This window comes from Etheostoma spectabile, chromosome 10 (assembly GCF_008692095.1).
Source record: "Etheostoma spectabile isolate EspeVRDwgs_2016 chromosome 10, UIUC_Espe_1.0, whole genome shotgun sequence".
In the NCBI taxonomy this organism is placed as follows: Eukaryota; Metazoa; Chordata; class Actinopteri; order Perciformes; family Percidae; genus Etheostoma; species Etheostoma spectabile.
In genome coordinates this window covers 21,459,351-21,478,845 of record NC_045742.1, presented here as the reverse complement: position 1 = coordinate 21,478,845, position 19,495 = coordinate 21,459,351, and the positions used below count along the sequence as shown (strand labels likewise).

The 19,495-nt window shown below is 41.2% G+C and overlaps 1 protein-coding gene across 4 annotated transcripts in view; it reads right to left on the bottom strand.

Moving 5' to 3' along the window:
• The window catches only part of unc5a (unc-5 netrin receptor A), a 140,394-nt gene extending 125,871 nt beyond the window's left edge, over positions 1-14,523 (bottom strand). For all 4 annotated transcript variants that reach the window (XM_032528057.1, XM_032528059.1, XM_032528060.1 and 1 more), the window contains exon 1: positions 13,902-14,523. In XM_032528057.1, coding sequence (XP_032383948.1) covers positions 13,902-13,992 — 91 coding nt within the window. In that variant the 5' untranslated portion in view covers positions 13,993-14,523. The remainder of the gene's footprint in view (positions 1-13,901) is intronic.
• Positions 14,524-19,495: the final 4,972 nt, after the last annotated feature.

Here is a 19,495-nt window from a genome sequence, read left to right as displayed (position 1 = left end):
CTGAGTCTTAAATTAACAATGTGGAAAAATAGTATTCCCACTCAAAATAAAAAGGAAATGAGGAACAGAAAAAAAAGGTTTATGGATTCATAATTAGCAACTGTTTAAAAATGTACCTAATGCTACTATGATTCATCACTGTCTTAAAGTGTTTAGTGCCCACACCAGAAAAAATCTCTTGTTAAACACTTTTTTTGCCTCCCAGTGACTCTGCGACAGCAACTAAGCTTGAAGGAAGACCGAGTAAATACACTCCTACTGTTTAACTCATATTTTACTGTTGGCAGCAATACAAAATAAATGCCATTTTTAAATTGATTAAAAGGCAGGAAAATGCAAATTTGCATATAATAAAAATTAATTCAGAAGCGAGTGATTATCAGGAAATATATTCAGCTCAGTCAGTTGAATTTATTTATATCCACAGCCACAGGAAAAAAAAAGAAAAAAAAAAAAATCACAAATCATTCTTCATAGCATTTCATTTAGTGTTATTCTGCATAGTGTTTTGCTTTAACACCTTTTGAATTTAACCCAGTCAATAAAACAAAACAGAAAAGGGGGGGGAATAATAACACTAACATTTGATTTCCCTCTTATCGTTGCCTAATTTTAATAGTTTTAACAACCCCACACATTGAAAATGTACAGTCACGTGCATGTGAATATAAAGTCTGTGTGTGTGTGTTCCCTGGGACATCCATTCAACACTTATTTTTCTTCTTTTTGTTGAAGGAACCGCCAGCTTAGCTTCAAGCACATCACCCTATAATTGTTCCTTGGTTCATATCTGTCATGACACTTCTATAGGTCTGCAGCCACTGTCACAAACCACAGCCTGCAGCCCAAATGGGGTCGTTCTATTTTTTCCTCAGTATCTCATACAACCAGCCTTTGTTCCTCATAGCACAATCTGGAGATGCCATTAGTGGGGAGGGAGACAGTGATGTTTAGTGACAGCCAACGACTCCTCTGGTCAAGAAAGTGCCCTAGAGTCATCAGAGTGTCAAACACACCCCTCCGCTCTGACTGAACACAGCCTTGACTCCCAGAGTTCACCTTTGTTCTAGCTATATGAGAAGCAGGAAGCTAATTGTGTGACAGGGGTTGGGGTGGGCAGCACCCACGACAGCCAGAGTTGTGCCATTGCGTAAAGCTGCCAGCCCATCTTGTCAAACATACTGCAGGAGAGTCCGACACAAAAATTAGGCAGAGGAGGGGGGGGGGGGGGGGGGGGGGGGGGGCTCTCATTTTGCTGCAAGTGACAGTTTTTGTCTTTGTGTTCCATTTGTGACTATTGTCATCACATTTTGGGGCTGAGCTCAAAAACATGCAGAAATTCTGCAAGCGGCTGGGTAGGATGATAAGAGAGAAGCTACATGGCCTGTTTGGAGCTGATAACTCAGCATAAATCAAAAACCTTCTGGCAATTCACATAATGTGTACAGTTGGCCATCCTATGTTGGAAGGGGATGGAAGAATTCAGATTAAGAAAGTATCATGCCTCAGCAGGGGCGTCGGACTGGGGGGGAAAAGGGGACTTAATACCCAGGGCCCTCGTGTGAGGAGGGTCCAAAACGATACTTGAATAAATAGCTGTGGATGCGGGGAGGGGCCCGTAGAAAATGCCTTTCTACAGGGCCCAGATTTTTGCGCCTCAGTGCCCCAAAATGAAATGCTGCAGACTTGTAAAATTAGATCTTCCAAGTGAAAGGCTTACAGCGTGCTGTGATTTACCAGCATCACTGTAACGTACAACACATTTTCTACATTATAAATAGCTATAACTGTTGTCTTCTTTACAACTACTTCCACCACAAATGTTTAATAATGTGAACATATTTTATTTCCTCTACCAGTAGATACAGAATGAGTGAAGGGCCGACTCTTCTGTGGTTATTTAACACAGCCAAACAAACTGAGTAAATCAGCTTGTGGTTCATTTGTGGATACCGTCATGTGGAGACAAGACCACAAACCACTCTATAGGCAGTTAATGGGTTTACTTGGCTGCTTCCTACTTGTGGGACCTCAGGCCCTACTGTTTGCTTTAGGCACTGGCAATTTCTACCAGAATGTGGAGGCTCTGTGCATCAGTGCTGGCTTAACACAAAATGGCAGCCTGGCTGTAACAGAGGATGGGCACAGATAATGCTTGAGTTTACGTTGGGAAAAAAGTCCACACATGAATCTCAACCAAAGAGTGCTACTAAGCTCAATGCTGGGAAATGTGTTTTACTATTTGAAGTCTGAGTCATATATTTACAGGGCTAGGGCTGACATTTCCAGCAGCCAAAAATTGTTATTCCAAATGATCTCCTGTCAGCCTCTCAGCCCCATTTAATGAGTGAGGAGAGCTAAGGTATGCTGTTTATTAATATAATGGAATCTGAAAGGTAAGAAAAGCTTGATAAAAGGAAAGCTGAAGGCTGTTGAGGCAAGAGAAAAGCACCTTTGTGAGATTTTAGAAATGTTATCCAAGTAAGGAAGTCCTTTTTTTTGTGGGACTGGTTTGTTTCACAATTTTATCTTGATCCTTTGAACAGGAGTGGGACAAATCCACGCTTTCAACAGGGATTTTTGGAGCAGAGTGCCCAAAGATGAAATACTTTGTGTGTAGCAAATGATCTTTCTTCTGTGTAAAAGCTTAAGATTTCACAGTACAACATTTCTGCAGGAAAAAAAAGACAAAACTCAAAAAGGGGAAAAAGTTTAAAACTGGCATTTTCAAAAACAACCTGACACAGCCAGCAAAGTTATTATTTAATCATTACTTTAGTGAAAATGGCAGAGCAAAGCCATATGAAGTTTATGTTGTAGACCAAGAAATTAGAAAATAAGCCAAATTGCATTTGACTTTGTGATGATTCAGCCTGAAACCAATCTGTCCAAGTTCTCATTGAGGTAATTTAAAATCCAGAAATATGATTTGAATAGCCATGTCTGGACTGTCTAACCTCACAATGCTTACAGTGGCACTTCCATCTCACATTAATGGGGTTGATTCAGGGACATGGTCTAAAGTCTGACCCTGGAAACCTATGAGCCAAAAGAGTAGCAACGTTACGTTGTGAGTGGATATCCGGCAAGCGCGAAACGCCAAAATGACAATAAGATTCTGAATGGAAAGTTTACTTTTGAAAAGTTGCCAAATGGTTTCATTGACAAGACCAAAGTGATCTGTGGGATTTGTTGATGTGAACTGAGCTATCATCGCAGCACGTCCAGTCTGAAATACCACTGCTGATGCGAATCCCCCCCCCCCCCCAAGTATTTTTCTCACCCTTTTGTGTGTTACATTGGGTGAGAGATTATTTGCTCCAAGTGAGAATGTTATATGTGAAATTGAACACTACAGGCTATGTGCCAATGTTGTTTTCAATTTTTAAAAAAACATTTGCACAAAGCAAGACGATCCACTTTATAATTATAGTGGTATTCCACTAATAGATTATAAATGTGTTATACATGCATTCAGGGTATCAAACGATACACAACTATTAGAGTGCTTTCAATACGTATGTGTAAACAGTGAACGACATGGAGTACAGTTTATGTAACAATCCGGCTGACATGAAGCAATTTTTGATAAGATTAAAGAGTAGCTGTGTATGTGGATCTGTTGATGTGCTAAAAAAAATTAAAATGATAAATAGAGGTGAGGCCCTGGAGGTAAACACAAAGTGTTTCTCATTTTCCTTAAATCATCGCTGGCTCCTCCACTTGCCTCCCTTCCTCCCTTAGTCCGTCCCACCGAGGAAGCATGGGAGAGACGCGAGGAACTCACGGGAGGAGAGAGGAAACAAGGAAATGGGTTTTAGAGGGATGAGACATCCTTTCCTATGAAGCGTCACATTAGGCTTGTTCGAGATGAGTCAGGTCTTGCGCAGAATCAAATCACCGGTGATCGCCGCCCGTTAGATTTGTGTCCAACTTGATCCAGGCTTTGTCCGACGTCACGCACACGTGGGCAACAATAACCTTAGGAGGTCAAGGGGGGCCGCAGGGTTATAATCAGGCAGCGCAGTTACTTTTCACCAACTGCAAGACCCAGGGCATGCTGGGAAACGCCTGGCCCTTAGCTCATCTAACAGCTGATTGGTTCAGAATCGACTCAACATGATGGCGTTTTAAATTAACTTCATTGTTTTTGAATTGGAGGGATTTTAGGAGCTTTAAGACGGCCTTCACCAAAGAGGGACAGAACAACTTCCAGTTCACTCAAGGATCGAGGAGCTATCAAATAAGGGATGTGGGAAGCATCTTTAATGAGGTCCTGCTACAGTTACAAGTGGGAAGGGAGGGGGTGATCCCAGAATGGGGCAGCTCTGGCTCAAACAAATATAAAAGAGAGAAAAGAAAAAAAACGTTTCACTTTACTTCGCCTACTTCCCCTCTCTCTTTTACTATTTCCTCTTACGTTATTTGTTCATAATGCAATGAACAAATAATGCAATTCATTGTGGGTTATTGCACTTTTATAAAGTTGTCATGTCTGGTAGAGATTAAGGGGACCTGGTGCTCCCTCCCTCCGCGCGCCTCACCACATCAGTCTGGCCCAGCGAAGCCCCCTGGTGCCCCAAAGGCTGGACCAGAGGAGCGTGCCACCAACAATCTCTGCGAGAGCCAAGCTGGTAGTACAAGGGTCATTTAACGAGCAAAAATAGGATACAACTATCAATGATAATAGTGGAGACATAAAATTATTAATGAACATAATTAGAATTAATAGTCACGGTCATTCTAAAAAGAGGTAGAATTACACAATTTGTCATACCTCAAGAAACACCAGCTGTGGAAATTTGAGTGGAAATACTCCAGTAAAGATGAGGGGATTTTTTTTTTTTGCCTGTGGTTTCCAAATATAAAGAACAAGGCTGATATGTCCCTTTTTGATTACAGCGCAACTGAGGACGCAATAAAAGGACCTTGAAAATCGAAACCCTGAAATCCAAACTCCAAACTGTCAGTTATAAATGTCCTCATATTCCAAAAGGACAGAGTCTAGAGTAGTTGCATGTAAGAAAATGGGGAAAATACTGTATCTTGCTGACACTTGACATGTCACCAACAGCCAGAGCACAGATTTCATATCTTGACACTGATGAAAACACAGCTGTAGCGGTGAAAATAACCCAGTGTGTTCCACCTCACTGTAACGTCCATTGGCTATTGTCCTCACAGTTACATATACAACATTTGGCAGTCTCTCTTATGCAGAGCGACTTAGAATGCTGCTCAGTATACAGGATTAAAAACACCACCATCAAATCAAGTAAAATTGACATTTTGCGACAGCTGTGACCACCTTTGGGAGGATTCTGTGATCCCCACTGGACTGGTATTGTGCAGATGCACAGACATGCGTCAAATATCACAATTGTTTGATGATACGCTAACATCAGTTCACTCAGACTTTATCAGGGTATTGCATTAAGGTTGTAAAAAGTATCAATACTTCCACAACATGTAATGATACAATCTCAGTTATTTATACTTTGGATAGTATCGCAAATACCAAAGAAAAAGGAAAAGAAATTGCATTTTTATTTTCAATCATTATCATTTTACAAATTGTTGTTCAGTGACTTTCTGTACCGGCACAGAGTTTTTTTGCCGTGTTGTCAAAAGAGGAATCATGTATTGATTTTATACTGTATTGTATTTTTTTAAATTCTGGCTAGGTGATAACCCTTAGTATTCAAAACCAAATCCACGAGCCCTTGAATCTAACAAATCATTTTCACTAAGTCACACCTGGTTCATCCCAATTGACTTTTCAGCTCCAATTAGGTTGTCAAATCTGGAATAATTGAGATGAATCCTTCTCTGTAGTGTCTTTAGCTTATGAGTGATGAGGTATTCTGAATTGGGAGTAAAAACGTACTACAGTGACTCAGAAATAAAGGATGAATAAAGTAATTAGAGGAGCCGTTAACAATATTGGATGAACTGAGCTCAGTGAGAGTACATTCAATCACTGCTTGAAACTGGACACCCAAATCGAACAAATCAACTCCTTATATTCTTGTTTATTGGTCACCAGATGTCTGCCCGCCCCAACTGCATGTTAGGCAAATTAATTAAATGAACAAATTGAACAGAGCTTTGTTGTTTTTACTGAATGAGTTGAACAGTGCCAACTCCCACAAGAAGCAACAGCAAAATTACAATCAATCTGTAAAAGCACTTTCTAGTCTATACACCATACCAGCAAATACACATTATTCAGTGTCCAATTAAGCAAAGGAAGCATCTGCTAGGCCAAAGTGGAAGCACTACAGTAGGGTGACATCATACTGTCTTTTGGACAGAGGAGACTTGAACACAGACAAGAACTGCAATATATCTATCCTCCCACATCCACTTTCTTGCTGATGTCAGTGTAAATCTGTCCAATTGACTGCACCCAGCAGACTTAACCCAAGACTGCACTAATGAAAAGGTACATCAACAAACTGTACACATGACTAAAGCTTAATTAAAAATAAATAATGAGTCAACAAAGTTGTGACACTTTTTGGCCTGTGAACATGGGAATGCAATGCAATGCTTTGCTTTCTATTTGTTATCAGCATAAGATCAGACCCATTTCCCATCCAAACACAACAAACTGTTATAATTTGACAGATATCCAATACTTTGGTGGCCTAACAACAACTGAGCCCTCTCAATGACAACTTAGCAAACTCCATCAGCTGTGAACAATGAAATGCAGTTGAAGGTCGAAATGCTCTTAGATGTGTTTACATTTAAACTCAAAAGTGTGAGAAAAAAAAAAAAGTGAATGACTATGATAATTGCATAGTATACTATGGAAAGACCAGTGGGAGTGGATGGCGATGTCCCTTTCTGAACTAGTGGTGAGCCTTCTTTTCATTTTCCAGGTTGATGGACTTTATTACATGCAAGTACAATCTTTAAAAAAAAGGGTGCTTGGTTAGTAAATCCAGTGTTGATTTATCAGAAAAAGTTTCTTAAAAAAAAAAAAAAAAAGTAGCCCCTGGAAAACTGGGGATATACCAGAAAATCACAACACATTTTTAATTCCAACAGTTGGTTCCCAAGTTACTCCCGTAGGCTTGATCAAACATTCCCCACTGTTACTGACAGTTTTTAAAGTGGATTATGACAAGATGTTCTCTTCAAGAGGATAGCACATATTGGATCTCATTGCCTGCCAGCGTTTAACAGAACAAATCCAATACGGGTATCTAATGATATAGTAAATAGTGCTTACAGTAGTCCAATACCTACAAATGTAGCCCACTGGAAAACCCAAGGAGGAAGAGAACTTTACATGTTTACAAGGGTATTGTATGCTGGAAGACTTAAATAAACAGGAACAAGGGAAAAGGCTGCTTTAAATGGATCCTGATTGGCTATTGGCCTATTTTTGTATACTCCTGTGGGAATCAAATACTTGAGAAATGAAAAGTATAGGAGATGTTTCATTTTATCAAACACTTTAATGCAAAATGAACATAATGGGCAAGGCTCAGAACGTAAAGTGTCATCCAAATGACGTAAATATTGCGGTTCGGAAATCAGTGATTTGAAATTGTTGCCATTCTTACTATAACTGAATACTACAAATAAGAATCTATTTCTCTATTACCACCTATTCGTCAATATTAATTCTGCCTGAAACACAGGACTGTAAATCATTGGGTAACTCATCTTTTGAGAATTGAAGTACTGGTGACAAGAAACTGCAGGCATGAAAACACACTTTGATTCAACATGAAGGCAGTCAGTGGATACTGAAATCCATGGAAGCCATAATCAAGTGCAAGACGTGCTGTAAAAGAAAAAAAAAGGAGCATCTAGCCTCAATGATGGCTGTGTGTTGTCATGATTAATTCTACTGGAGTAAGGACCTGAATGTGTTTTCCGTGAGGCTGGTGTTCCTGATGGCCTTGCCAAGAAAATCTGCTGCTTAGCTTTAAGCTTTGAATCTGTAATGTTCAGACCTCATTTCATTTCACATTGGGAAATGGTTTGTTTGGGAAAAACAATAACAGAGGGACCTACATAGATCAGAGAGGCTGTTCTAGCTCGCTGCCACACATTTAGGGTGCATGATAAATGGTTAATGTTTTGCGGGAATCAACTTGCATAGCATAACATCAAATGACTTTTGGTGATGATTTTAGGGTACGAGTGGAAGAAGGCAGGGAAAAGAAGGTCTGACCTGCTCTTTCACTTAGCTTTCTAGACACATCTATGAGCAAAAGGTGACAGAGTTATATTGTATCAATACTGAATTTTTAACTAGCTTGTTGCTAAACACAACATATCCTAATCGTACACACACACACACACACACACACACACACACACACACACACACACACACACACACACACACAACTTGAATGTGCTCCGAGAGTCAGCGCTCTGTTGACTAAGTTGAATTGCTTGCCTAAGGCATCAGCGCCTGGACACATACACATAATTAGGAAAGGTCACTGTGCCTCCTGTCTTGTCAACAAAATCACTTTAAGATGACAAATTCTGGCTCAGACTAAGCCAGACCTTCCTCAGATACCCTTGCCAATCAAGCGCCAGCAGGCCTGTCTGGGTAGCCTTAGGTGATTTCTAATTATGTATTTTACATGCCATGCTAAAGAGGGGGAAGCATAACAATGAGCCATACATTTGGTTGGAGGTTTGTTTTCTCTTCAAGGTTGAAGTAGCAGACAAAAGTCTCATTATCTTGTAACTTAAGACTACAAGCCGCTATAATTCCAAAGAGTTTTCTCCTTATTACACAAAAATGTTACCTTAGAATTTCTTTTTTTCAGTAAGGATTTTAGACAATGACATTAAAACAACAGCCAAAACATGTCAGTTCTTGTCACATTTACTTCACACTGTTTCAAAGTTCCTTTCCCAGCGCATGCTCTGCAGACTTTCCATCCAGTCCATTGTATGATGAAGTGGAAGGGGCTTTCACATCGCTCCCTGGTGGCCCTACTAAGGAACTATTAATCTATGGCGAGCCATATTGCATTCAGATGCGCTTTCCCCAGCCACCACCTGGCCTGAAGGAAAGGCCAGAAGAGGACCCAGAGGACTGGACACTCTCTTATTATGAGCTGCACCAAGACACCTCTGGGTTCCTAAGCGCTTTCTCTGACAGTGACTGATGGCCAATTAACCATTTGGAGAAGAGTATTGATCACCAAGAACAGGAAGCATTCTGGGAACATCTTCTCAGAAACCACTATGCTCACTGTACAAAGTGAGCAGCCAAACAGCACATCATGTATACTAAAAACTAGGGCTGGGCGGTATGGCCTAAAATTTGTATTTATATCATAATTTGAGGCCCGTGCAGTAATTTAATTTTTTTATATAAATGCTTATTAAAGGGCAAAAACACTGGCATGGCAACTATTACTGTAGCCTACTCCTAAATGTATTACTATAACATTTTCCAGAGTAGGGCTGGACCCAAATATTGTTCGTTGGGTAGGTATTAGGTTTTCAATTTTGGGATTTGGACATGTGTCGTTCTTCAACACTGTTGAATAACAGACTCCTTAAAAATAAATGCCTTTAATTAAACCGAAAGACACGTTCTCCAGCACAGTGTTTGAGACGTGTGAGAGAGGTGGATTGACGACTCGGCATTCCGTAACTTGTTGCTCTCACTACCATTGTTGGCTGCACTGTGTCAACAACGTTAAGCTGAAAAAAAAACATGCATGCAGGCTGAAATACACCATGGTGTTCTGTCAGGGTTAAGTTATGAGCAGAAGTCCGCCAGCTGCTAGGCTAATTTATATAGTACTGTTAACACTGCAGCGCTAGCCCATCCATCTCGAGTATAGTCAAAATTCATAACACTGTTCTTTCTATAGTGTTTATACCGTCCACCCCTACTAAAAACAAACATTACAAGAAAAGCAACAGGGTTTTCACATAATTACTGCATCTAAAGCTAGCACACACACACACACACACACACACCAAACTATATCCATTTCCTGGTTACCAAGAGTCATCAAAATCATGGCCAAAAGATTCTGGGGAAGGAAACTACAGCAATGTGCCTTTTGGCAGCAATAGTATCTATTCTACTGTGATTGACTTCCATGACATCAACCTTGGCATGTCCCATGTTCTTTGCTAGGGTGAATCAACATGGCATTTTCTTTCTCTCCATGAGAGAAAGAAAGAGAGCGAGAGAGAGAAAGCGAGAGAATGACCCAGGAAAAGAACATTCGATTAGACCCTCCTGAGAAAAGACTCAGTTCTCAGCTCAACAAGCTGATCCCGACTTCTCATTGGTAGCCCTTGGATATATGAGGCTATATGAGTGCTGGCACAAGATGGCTAGCAGCGAGAGAAACACCCCAGTAGAGATTGAGGGCAATTTCCCAACTGCTGATCCTAAGTCAGACACTGTGGCCTTCCATGAATGACTGTATGGCCCAGGTTCCCATTAAAACATAGTGTAATCTCATCACACATCAGAGGTGAAAGGTCAATTTGATGATACCTAGATAGAAAAGCACTGATAGTGCACCGCATTTTTAGGAGGGAAACAGCCTAACTTCAACCCCTAAGCACTCTCACAAAGACCTGAATCATAAAAATGGGGTAATTGAAACAAAAGGGCAGAGTTTGACAGAGATGTAGTGCCTTCACAGGGCCTCTGCACAGGCTGCAGATAATAACACCAGCTCCACCCCTCTGCAAGGTTCATCCTCCGTGTGTCCTCGGCAACGCCTGTGTCCTTCCTTTACTCCTCAAGACTGCCATTTGCAGATGATAAGGGTAGGGACATAGCCTTCTGAAAGATAAGGCGATATTTGTTTAAAGCTGACCCGTGTTGACATGCACGGGTAACCTTGTATTCATTTATGCTGAACTATTATCTCTGCCTCCGCTAAGTAACTCGAACTGAGGAAATTCTATTTTGCAAGACTTGGGAAAGGAAGACTATTTATTCAGGTCATCTGTATTCATTCTTACAGACATATTAATGTGATGAAAAGTTAATTAAAAAAGTGATACATATGATCAGCTCCGTCCTGCAAAAAAGCAATTCCAACTTTATATTGTTCACTGTCATATTGTCCAATTCAAATTCCGTAGGCAGCCTTACAAAAGTGTAATCGCCTCCTTGCATGATATATTCGGCATTTTACATCATGCTAATTTACTGGGTAAGTATAAGCAGTTTAGAAAATAACAAATTTTAAATATACCCCCCCCCCCCCCACAGTGCACGAGTCATCTGTTGTCTGAGTCATTTGAATTCATCACCCATGACTAGAGGGAACAAAAACTCTGTTAGTAAATTATCACTTTCCTGTAAAAGACCATATCCCTGCAAATACATGGCGATCATTTGCCATGCATTAGCTATGGGACAGAAACAAAGTGGTTTTAAATTCCTTTGACCAGAAGGCAATTTCCCCCAATAAATTATGTTAATTCCAGCTTTCGCTCTCTTTATCGCATTCTTTAGTGAGTCAATGAGGAGAGACAAAACTGGCTGCCAGAAAGACAACGCTGGGTTGATTCACATTAGAAAGATAGCATCCCTACCCGCTCTGTCCGACCCGTCAGATCACAACACAGTGAAAGGAAAAGTGCTCAGCTTGCTCAAATCTAGATTGACAGGCCTACCTTTGTTACTGAGTTATATTTCCCTGCAAAAAAAGACAAGTCGTCTTTTGATACAGAAAAATGCTGTGTCAGCGCCTTGCCTCTCTGCGGAGGATAGCTCGACTGATCTCAGCTGAGACTGTCCCAGCCCTGATGTGGAAAGAATTGGCTACCAAATTACTTTCCGATCCATTTCTGGAACTCGCGCTGTCCTATAAAAGTAGCCTGTGAGCTGTGATGGAAGCTCAGAAGGATGTACTGACCTAATATATGATCGAGAGTGACACTCTAAATAGGGAGAGGGGTCTGCCTAGAAATCTGAAACGGAAGACAATAAAAAAAAATATGACCTCTATCCTTATTCATCTATTTTATGAACTGGCTCATTGCTATTCAGGGTCACAGAAGTAGTGGGAGCCTTATCCCAGCATGCATTGAGTGAAAGGCAAGGAAACACCCCGGACACAGCTCCAGTCTATCACAGAGTGAACAAAGAAACAGACGAACAGTATCAAGCACATGGGCATTTGAAATCTTGACATGAAGCGGTCTCGGGATTGTGGAAGGAAACCCGTATGAACACGGGAAGAACACGCAATCTCTGCGCAGAACCAAGGCGCCGAGCAACTTCTTCCTGTGAGGCAACTGAACCACTACGCCACCCAAATAACCCAGCAACCCAATCCAAATATCAGTTTCAACATGCATCATAAAATGACTTGTAAATACCACTGCACTGCCACTTACTTAGCTTGATGTATGAGGTCCCTAGAGCATGACTGTTTATTTAATACTAATATATTCATAATTATACACTAATTAATGCAAGAGAAAAAAAACCCTCTTAATTCATCATCTCAGTGTCCTGAAGCAAGAGACACAATTACACCAACTTTAACATGTTTGCCTTCTGTCCAAAGCAAGGTTAACAGTTTGGAAACAAGCGTGAGGCAAATGATGTGTGAAATGCTCGTGTTTTAGACGCTCTCCAGCTGCTTCCAGCTGTGTGGCATTGGGACGGTGACATTTAGCATCAGGGAGAATGAGTGGAATAAAGTGTTTTAAAAAAGATAGCCAAATGGATGAAGAGTGAAATGGTGCATTATGGGCAACTGATTGCAATAATCAAATTATTGATTTGACTGGCTTGACTGTGCACTATTTAGTGACCTGTTAGTGTTAAGGGTCAACGGCCAGCACTCTGTTATGGCGGGTTGGCATACATAATTAAAACTGTCATTTGGAGGAGCATTGTCGATAAATATATTATGAGCGTTTATGATTTTTTAAATGAAAACCCTGATAGAACAGAAAGGAAACCCAACTACATTATATGCTCTCTAAATGGCTTATTTGTAGCTGCTGAGGGAAACTCATCTCCAGTATACAGCTCATCCCACCGTTAGTGATTGTTGTCTTCATCAAAGCACATTTGCATGCAATCGGTGGTGTCTGGCCAAGAGGCTACATCATAAAATGTAACTCGTCAGTGTGAGTAGGTCGTCTAGCAACTCCGTAAAGCTGTCACCATACTGCAAATGCAGCAGGAACGAGTCCTGGCTGGAGAGAAACGTGTAGTTGAATGATCCCGTTTACAGCCAGCAGAGCAGCCGGTTGGATGGATGGATGAACACAGGCTCGGAATATACGGTTTGCATAGTCTGCTCTATAACCACACAGCTCTGATTTAATAACAACATTATTAACGTGGTGCTATTGGAGCTAGACTCGCAAAAAAAAAATAGTGTAGGTTGTTTATGTGACAGGATGAAAAAGAGCGCTATCACGGAGGACCGCATTTTATTTTTCACGGGCCCGTCTGTAAAACATCTTATAGTGCAGGTTGGCTCCTTCCAAGCAGGTGTAGCTCTAACTTCCCTTACAGTCACGACAGTGGGGGAAGAACACATGCTATGTGCTACGGCGCTGCTTAAAATAAACATATTAGCAACATAGTGAAAGGGGGATAATGTTAGTTGACATTTGCCTCAAGTTTTAACCTTGGTTGACACGTGTGCGGGGCACTCTCTCCTATGTAACCTTGAAGGTGCAGGCTAATTGCTGAGTGTTACTGCTAGCAAATTATAGAACAATAACGACTGCCAACAACGTGCTCCTGTCACGCGCGGCTACGTTTGGGCAAAAAACCGCAAGCGAACAACTTGTCGCGTGCAGCCTTCTTGGACGTGAGCTCTACTTACTGCGGGTTTTTTTCCACCGTAACAAATGTTTAACAGCCTAATAAGCAAAAGCGTAAATGATTTGCGGAAACTCACCAGTGCAGGAGAAGACAGCAAAGCCGAGCCAGAGCACAAGGAGCGTAGCGCTGAACCTACAGCGGACAAAGGGGCCCAGAAGTGAGGGCATCTTCGTGTTTTTTTTTGTTTTGTTTTTTTAATCACCCAAGTTTCTAAAGGCAGCGAGCAGAGAAGAAACACTGGCACACTGGGCTTTTTATGGTCCGGAGAGTGTCCTCTGTATCACTTAACGCTATGTTCACAACGCCCAAGTCTTTTTCCTCAACACATATCCTCCTGCCGTATCGTGGCCATCAGTACCCCAGCCGCGCGTCTCCGTTGCTCAGAACAACGCATCACAGGTGTGGTAAATAAACTGCTGCCTGCTCGCCGCCGCTGGTTTTTTACTAGGCTGTATTTCTCCAAAGCAGCTATCCGTTCACAACTCTCCCTCTCTCACTGAGCCGAGGAGGGAGACAGTTTCTGTTGCTTCTTGTCACTTTGCAGCCTTCACGCAAAAGAATACCTTCATCCAAATGCGAAAATTGTAAGAATTGGTATCAGAGGGAGAACAACTGCTCGCACAGCAATGCTGGACTGTTGAGAGTGAGGGAAGGTGTAGCTGCGATGAGCGGAGCAGCAAAACCAGGAGCGGATCCTGCGTGCTCGCTGGGAATGGAGCGTCCTGAGCGCGCCCTGCTGTTATATGCTTTCCCCCCCCTTAAGCTCCCATTTACATATCTTGAATAAGCATAACTAACCGCATATTGGCAATACACGACAGAATGGAAATTATTTCATCCGCATCCTCGCAAGTGTGCTTTTCATATCTTCTGCCTTACATGAAAATGATGGATATGACATGACCATCCCTGTATAGGAATCAGATTGGTGCTTTGCATACAAATTCACAAAGATCACATCTGCATGTCATTGAGTTTCAGTTGCATATGCCTCTGTTTTGTCTTGAGGTTTTGTTTGTGTGTGTGTGTGTGTGTGTGTGTGCGTGTGTTTGCTGCAGTACATCAGTGACGGACAAACACAGACGAAGAAGCAGGAGGATTAGCGCTCCCATGAGAGTGTACACCTGTCAGCAAACTCAGACCAGGATGTGACTTATGTTCCAGATAGATTTTTTTTCTTCTTTTCTAGGGAGTGTCAGTGGAGTGCCTTTCAGACTGTTCAGCCATGCCTTTTTACAACGTTACCAGAATCGACAGCAGATTATTAATACACTTCAGATGGGGGTTGTGTGTCTTTGTTTATCCATTTCTCCACTCCCACATAATAGTCAGCAGAATAATAAGTGGAAGCACAGAGCTGGACCACTGTCTTACCAGCTAATTATGGGGCTCATGTAGATGGATGATTGCTCAGATAGAGCTCAGCTATTACACAAACTCATTAAGCCTTCTCTCCATCCAGCATCTCTTGCTAAAGGTCAAAGTCGCAGTCAGGATGACAGGACAAAGCGTAGACGCATACATGCAGAAACACAAAACCCCACAGCCATATAGTTTACGATCAAATCCTGATGGCCACTGTGAATGTGAAGTGGTAAGGAAGGCGGGCACACAACAGCTAAATGCAACAGAATGACTCAGCCTCGGTCACTTATGAGGATGCTCGTAATGATCTCTCTCATTCTGCTAATCTGCTTTGTGTCCTATCAGGCGGTGTAAGCCGGAGTGCGTCTCTTCCCGTCACAGTATGTGACCAAGCTACATGCATTTCAAATTAGGATTTGAGAATACGTATGTTTTAATGCACACAGATATATTATCTTCTTACAGGGAGAGAGTTAAGCTCCGTCTGTTTTTAAAGGAATTGTTAGAGTGTGTTTTCTCGCTGTGATGTGTTTGCTGAGTCAAAGCAGGGCGCAACCTCTTCCACAACCTTTTCTTCCACTGATTCCTCATGGGTCCAGCATCCTGACCCCCTCTGCTCCCTCAATCAAACTACAATGAACAATCACGACTCTTTGGGGAGTTGACACATTCAGTTGTTCATCGATCTGTGGTGTTGTAATTAATTTTCTCTCCGTCATTGGCTTGAGTTACAATATCCTGAGACTTGAAGCGGCTTGTTCTCCTGCAATCAATTCCCATACCAAGACAGAACCACCAATTCTCTTGTATCATCTTGAATTAATCATGGCAGCTATGATCCAAAGAGACCGGACTCAGTGACCGATAAGTATTATGAAAACATGAGGCCAATTTGTATGTTACAGATTGTTCCAGTGTGTGGGTTTACTTTCCATAAACGGAACAATTTGCCACCAATAAAGACAACTGATTCGCCCGGTCGATGAGCATCGAGCCAATGAAAATGTCCAGCATGAAATTAATATTATTTATTGTTTACAAACAACATAGCAGGTCCCTGGAGGAGGATGCAGTGCAGGCTCTGACTGTCTGCATTCCAGCACAGACTTGTGGAGAGACAGAGAGAGGGTGTATCAACTTCCATCACGACCACAGCTTCACAGCCTATTGTTTTGTTTATATCAAATTAAACTGCAATGCTACTCCAGAGAGATATAATTGACCACAGTCTAAGATTAAATGACTGTAAAGATCTTAATAAGCCATCAGCGGATTGCATATTACATTGCAAACCACTTATGAGGATGCAGTCCAATGAGAATGAAATTGAGGTTCAGATTTGCATGCCACAGCATTTTACCCATTAATTACAATGCAAAAGCACTGTATGAACATCAATAGTGTATCAATTTAATTAAATAGTATTGATATGGGGTTGGGGAAATTAATTGGGAGCTAAACCAATCCCAGTAATGCTAAAAGAGTAGATATTACTTTAATATCATACCATCTCTAATGGGTCCTTTACTCTCTATAGGATCTAGATTATGATGGATAGGGGACCCACTTCCCATATATTTATTTATTTAAATGTGCATGTGCTTTAACATACAGTAGTTATGGTGAATCCAGGATTCACATTCAAATACATTTACACATTTGTATGTACGTATGTATAGTACAGACCAAAATTTTGGAACCACCTTCTCATTCAATGAGTTTCCTTTATTTTTATGACTATTTACATTGTAGATTCTCACTGAAGGTATCAAATCTATGAATGAACACATGTGGAATTATGTACTTAACAAAAAAGTGTGAAATAACACAAGAAAACATGTCTTATATTCTAGTTTCTTTAAAGTAGCCACCCTTTGCTTTTTTGATAGCGCTGCAAACCCTTGGTGTTCTCTCACTGAGCTTCATGAGGTAGTCACCTGAAAGGGTTTTCACTTCACAGGTGTGCCTTGTCAGGGTTAATTAGTGGAATTTCTTGCCTTATTAATGGAGTTGGGACCATCAGTTGTGTTGTGCAGAAGTCAGGCGGATACACAGCCGACAGCCCTGTTGGACAACTGTTAGAATTCATATTATGGCAAGAACCAATCAGCTAAGTAAAGAGAAACGAGTGGCCATCATTACTTTAATAAATGAAGGTCAGTTGTCCCGGAAAATTGCAAAAACTTTGAATGTGTCCCCAAGTGCAGTCGCAAAAACCATCAAGCGCTACAACAAAACTGGTTCACAGGAGGACCGCCCCAGGAAAGGAAGACCAAGACTCACCTCTGCTGCTGAGGATAAGGTCATCTTAGTCACCAGCCACAGAAATCACAAGTTAACAGCAGCTCAGATTAGAGACCAGATGAATACCACACAGAGTTCTGGCAGCAGACACATCTCTAGAACAACTGTTGAGAGGAGACTGCGCAAACCAGGCCTTCATGGTCAAATAGCAGCTAGGAAACCACTGCTAAGGAGAGGCAACAAGCAGAAGAGATTTGTTTGGGTCAAGAAACACAAGGAATGGACATTAGACCAGTGGAAATCTGTGCTTAGGTCTGATGAGTCCAAGTTTGAGATCTTTGGTTTCCCACCGTGAAACATGGAAGAGGAGGTGTGATGGTGTGGGGGTGCTTTGCTGGTGACACTCTTGGGGATTTATTCAAAATTGAAGGCATACTGAACCAGCTTGGCATTCAGCAGCGACATGCGTCATCCCATCCGGTTTGCGTTTAGTTGGACCATCATTTATTTTTCAACAAGACAATGACCCCAAACACACCTCCAGGCTGTGTAAGGGCTATTTGACCAATAAGGAGAGTGATGGAGTGCTGCGCCTCCACAGTCCCCGGACCTGAACCCAATCGAGATGGTTTGGGTTGAGCTGGACCGCAGAGTGAAGGCAAAAGGGCCATCAAGTGCTGAGCATTCTGGGAACTCCTTCAAGACTGTTGGGAAACCATTTCAGATGACCACCTCTTGAAGCTCATCAAGAGAATGCCAAGAGTGTGCAAAGCAGTAATCAGAGCAAAGGGTGGCTACTTTGAAGAAACTGGAAAATAAGACATATATTCAGTTATTTCACACTTTTTTGTTAAGTACATAATTCCACATGTGTTCATTCATAGTTTTGATGCCTTCAGTGATAATCTACAATGTAAATAGTCATGAAAATAAAGGAAACGCATTAAATGAGAAGGTGTGTTCAAACTTTTGGCCTGTGCTATATATATTTATATATAGATAAAATGGCCATTTTAGGCATTTATTTGGATAGGACAGCTTAGACTTGATAGGGGAAAGAGAGGAGGAATGACATGCAGCAGAGGGCCGCAGGTTGGAGTCAAACCCACGGCCGCTGCTTTGACGAGTATATACATATATATACACACACACACACACACACACACAGTATATAGTACATACTGTATATATACAGTATATATATGTACACATACAGACATACATTGACACACATACAAACATACATACACATACATACATACATACATGTATATATATAGTATGCCTCATTCAGGATTCACAATAACTATGTTAAAGCAAATTATAAGTAATATAAAAGCAATCATCATTACTACATTAGTAATACAAATAGGCTTTTACTCCAGATCATTGTATCCATCCGTAGCTACAGGTCTTATTACACTAATACAAATGTTAGGATCTGGTTATGCTTTGCATAGCTGTGACTTGGTGTAATTAAATTATTTCACACATGTGGAGATAAAATAGCTGTAGTGTGATCTCACCACATCTTGTGCAGTTGAGTGAGGAGCAAAACCAAATGAGAGTGTGGGAGATGGAGAGTTTAAAAAACAGAGAGGAAGAAAGTGAAGGGGAAGGTGGGTGAGGATGAAGGAGCCATACTACATCTCTCATTTCAGCAGCACAGACTGCTGATGAAGCTGAACTTCCAATATCCCACTACTTCAGCTCTGATGATTTCTCAATTTTACAGATATGGCCTGAGAAAGTGATTTGATGAAAATGTAAAATGGGATAACCACCAAATCATATGAAATGGGCTGCATTTTATACCATGACTATAAATCAAAAGCAGACACTCTAAAAATTAAAGTTGAATTAGTGTTTTTGATTTAAAGTACAAACGCTCTTGACTTGGAGGAAGACAGTGTGTCGTGTCCCCAAATTAAGATATTCTTTCCTGCATGTTCTTCACATTCTTTGTGAGCTTGACTGTTGGAAGGAGCCCGGGCAATGTTTGAGTCTAGTGCTCCAACAGTTGTTTCAAAAGGGAATTCAAACAATTTATTCATAGAATGT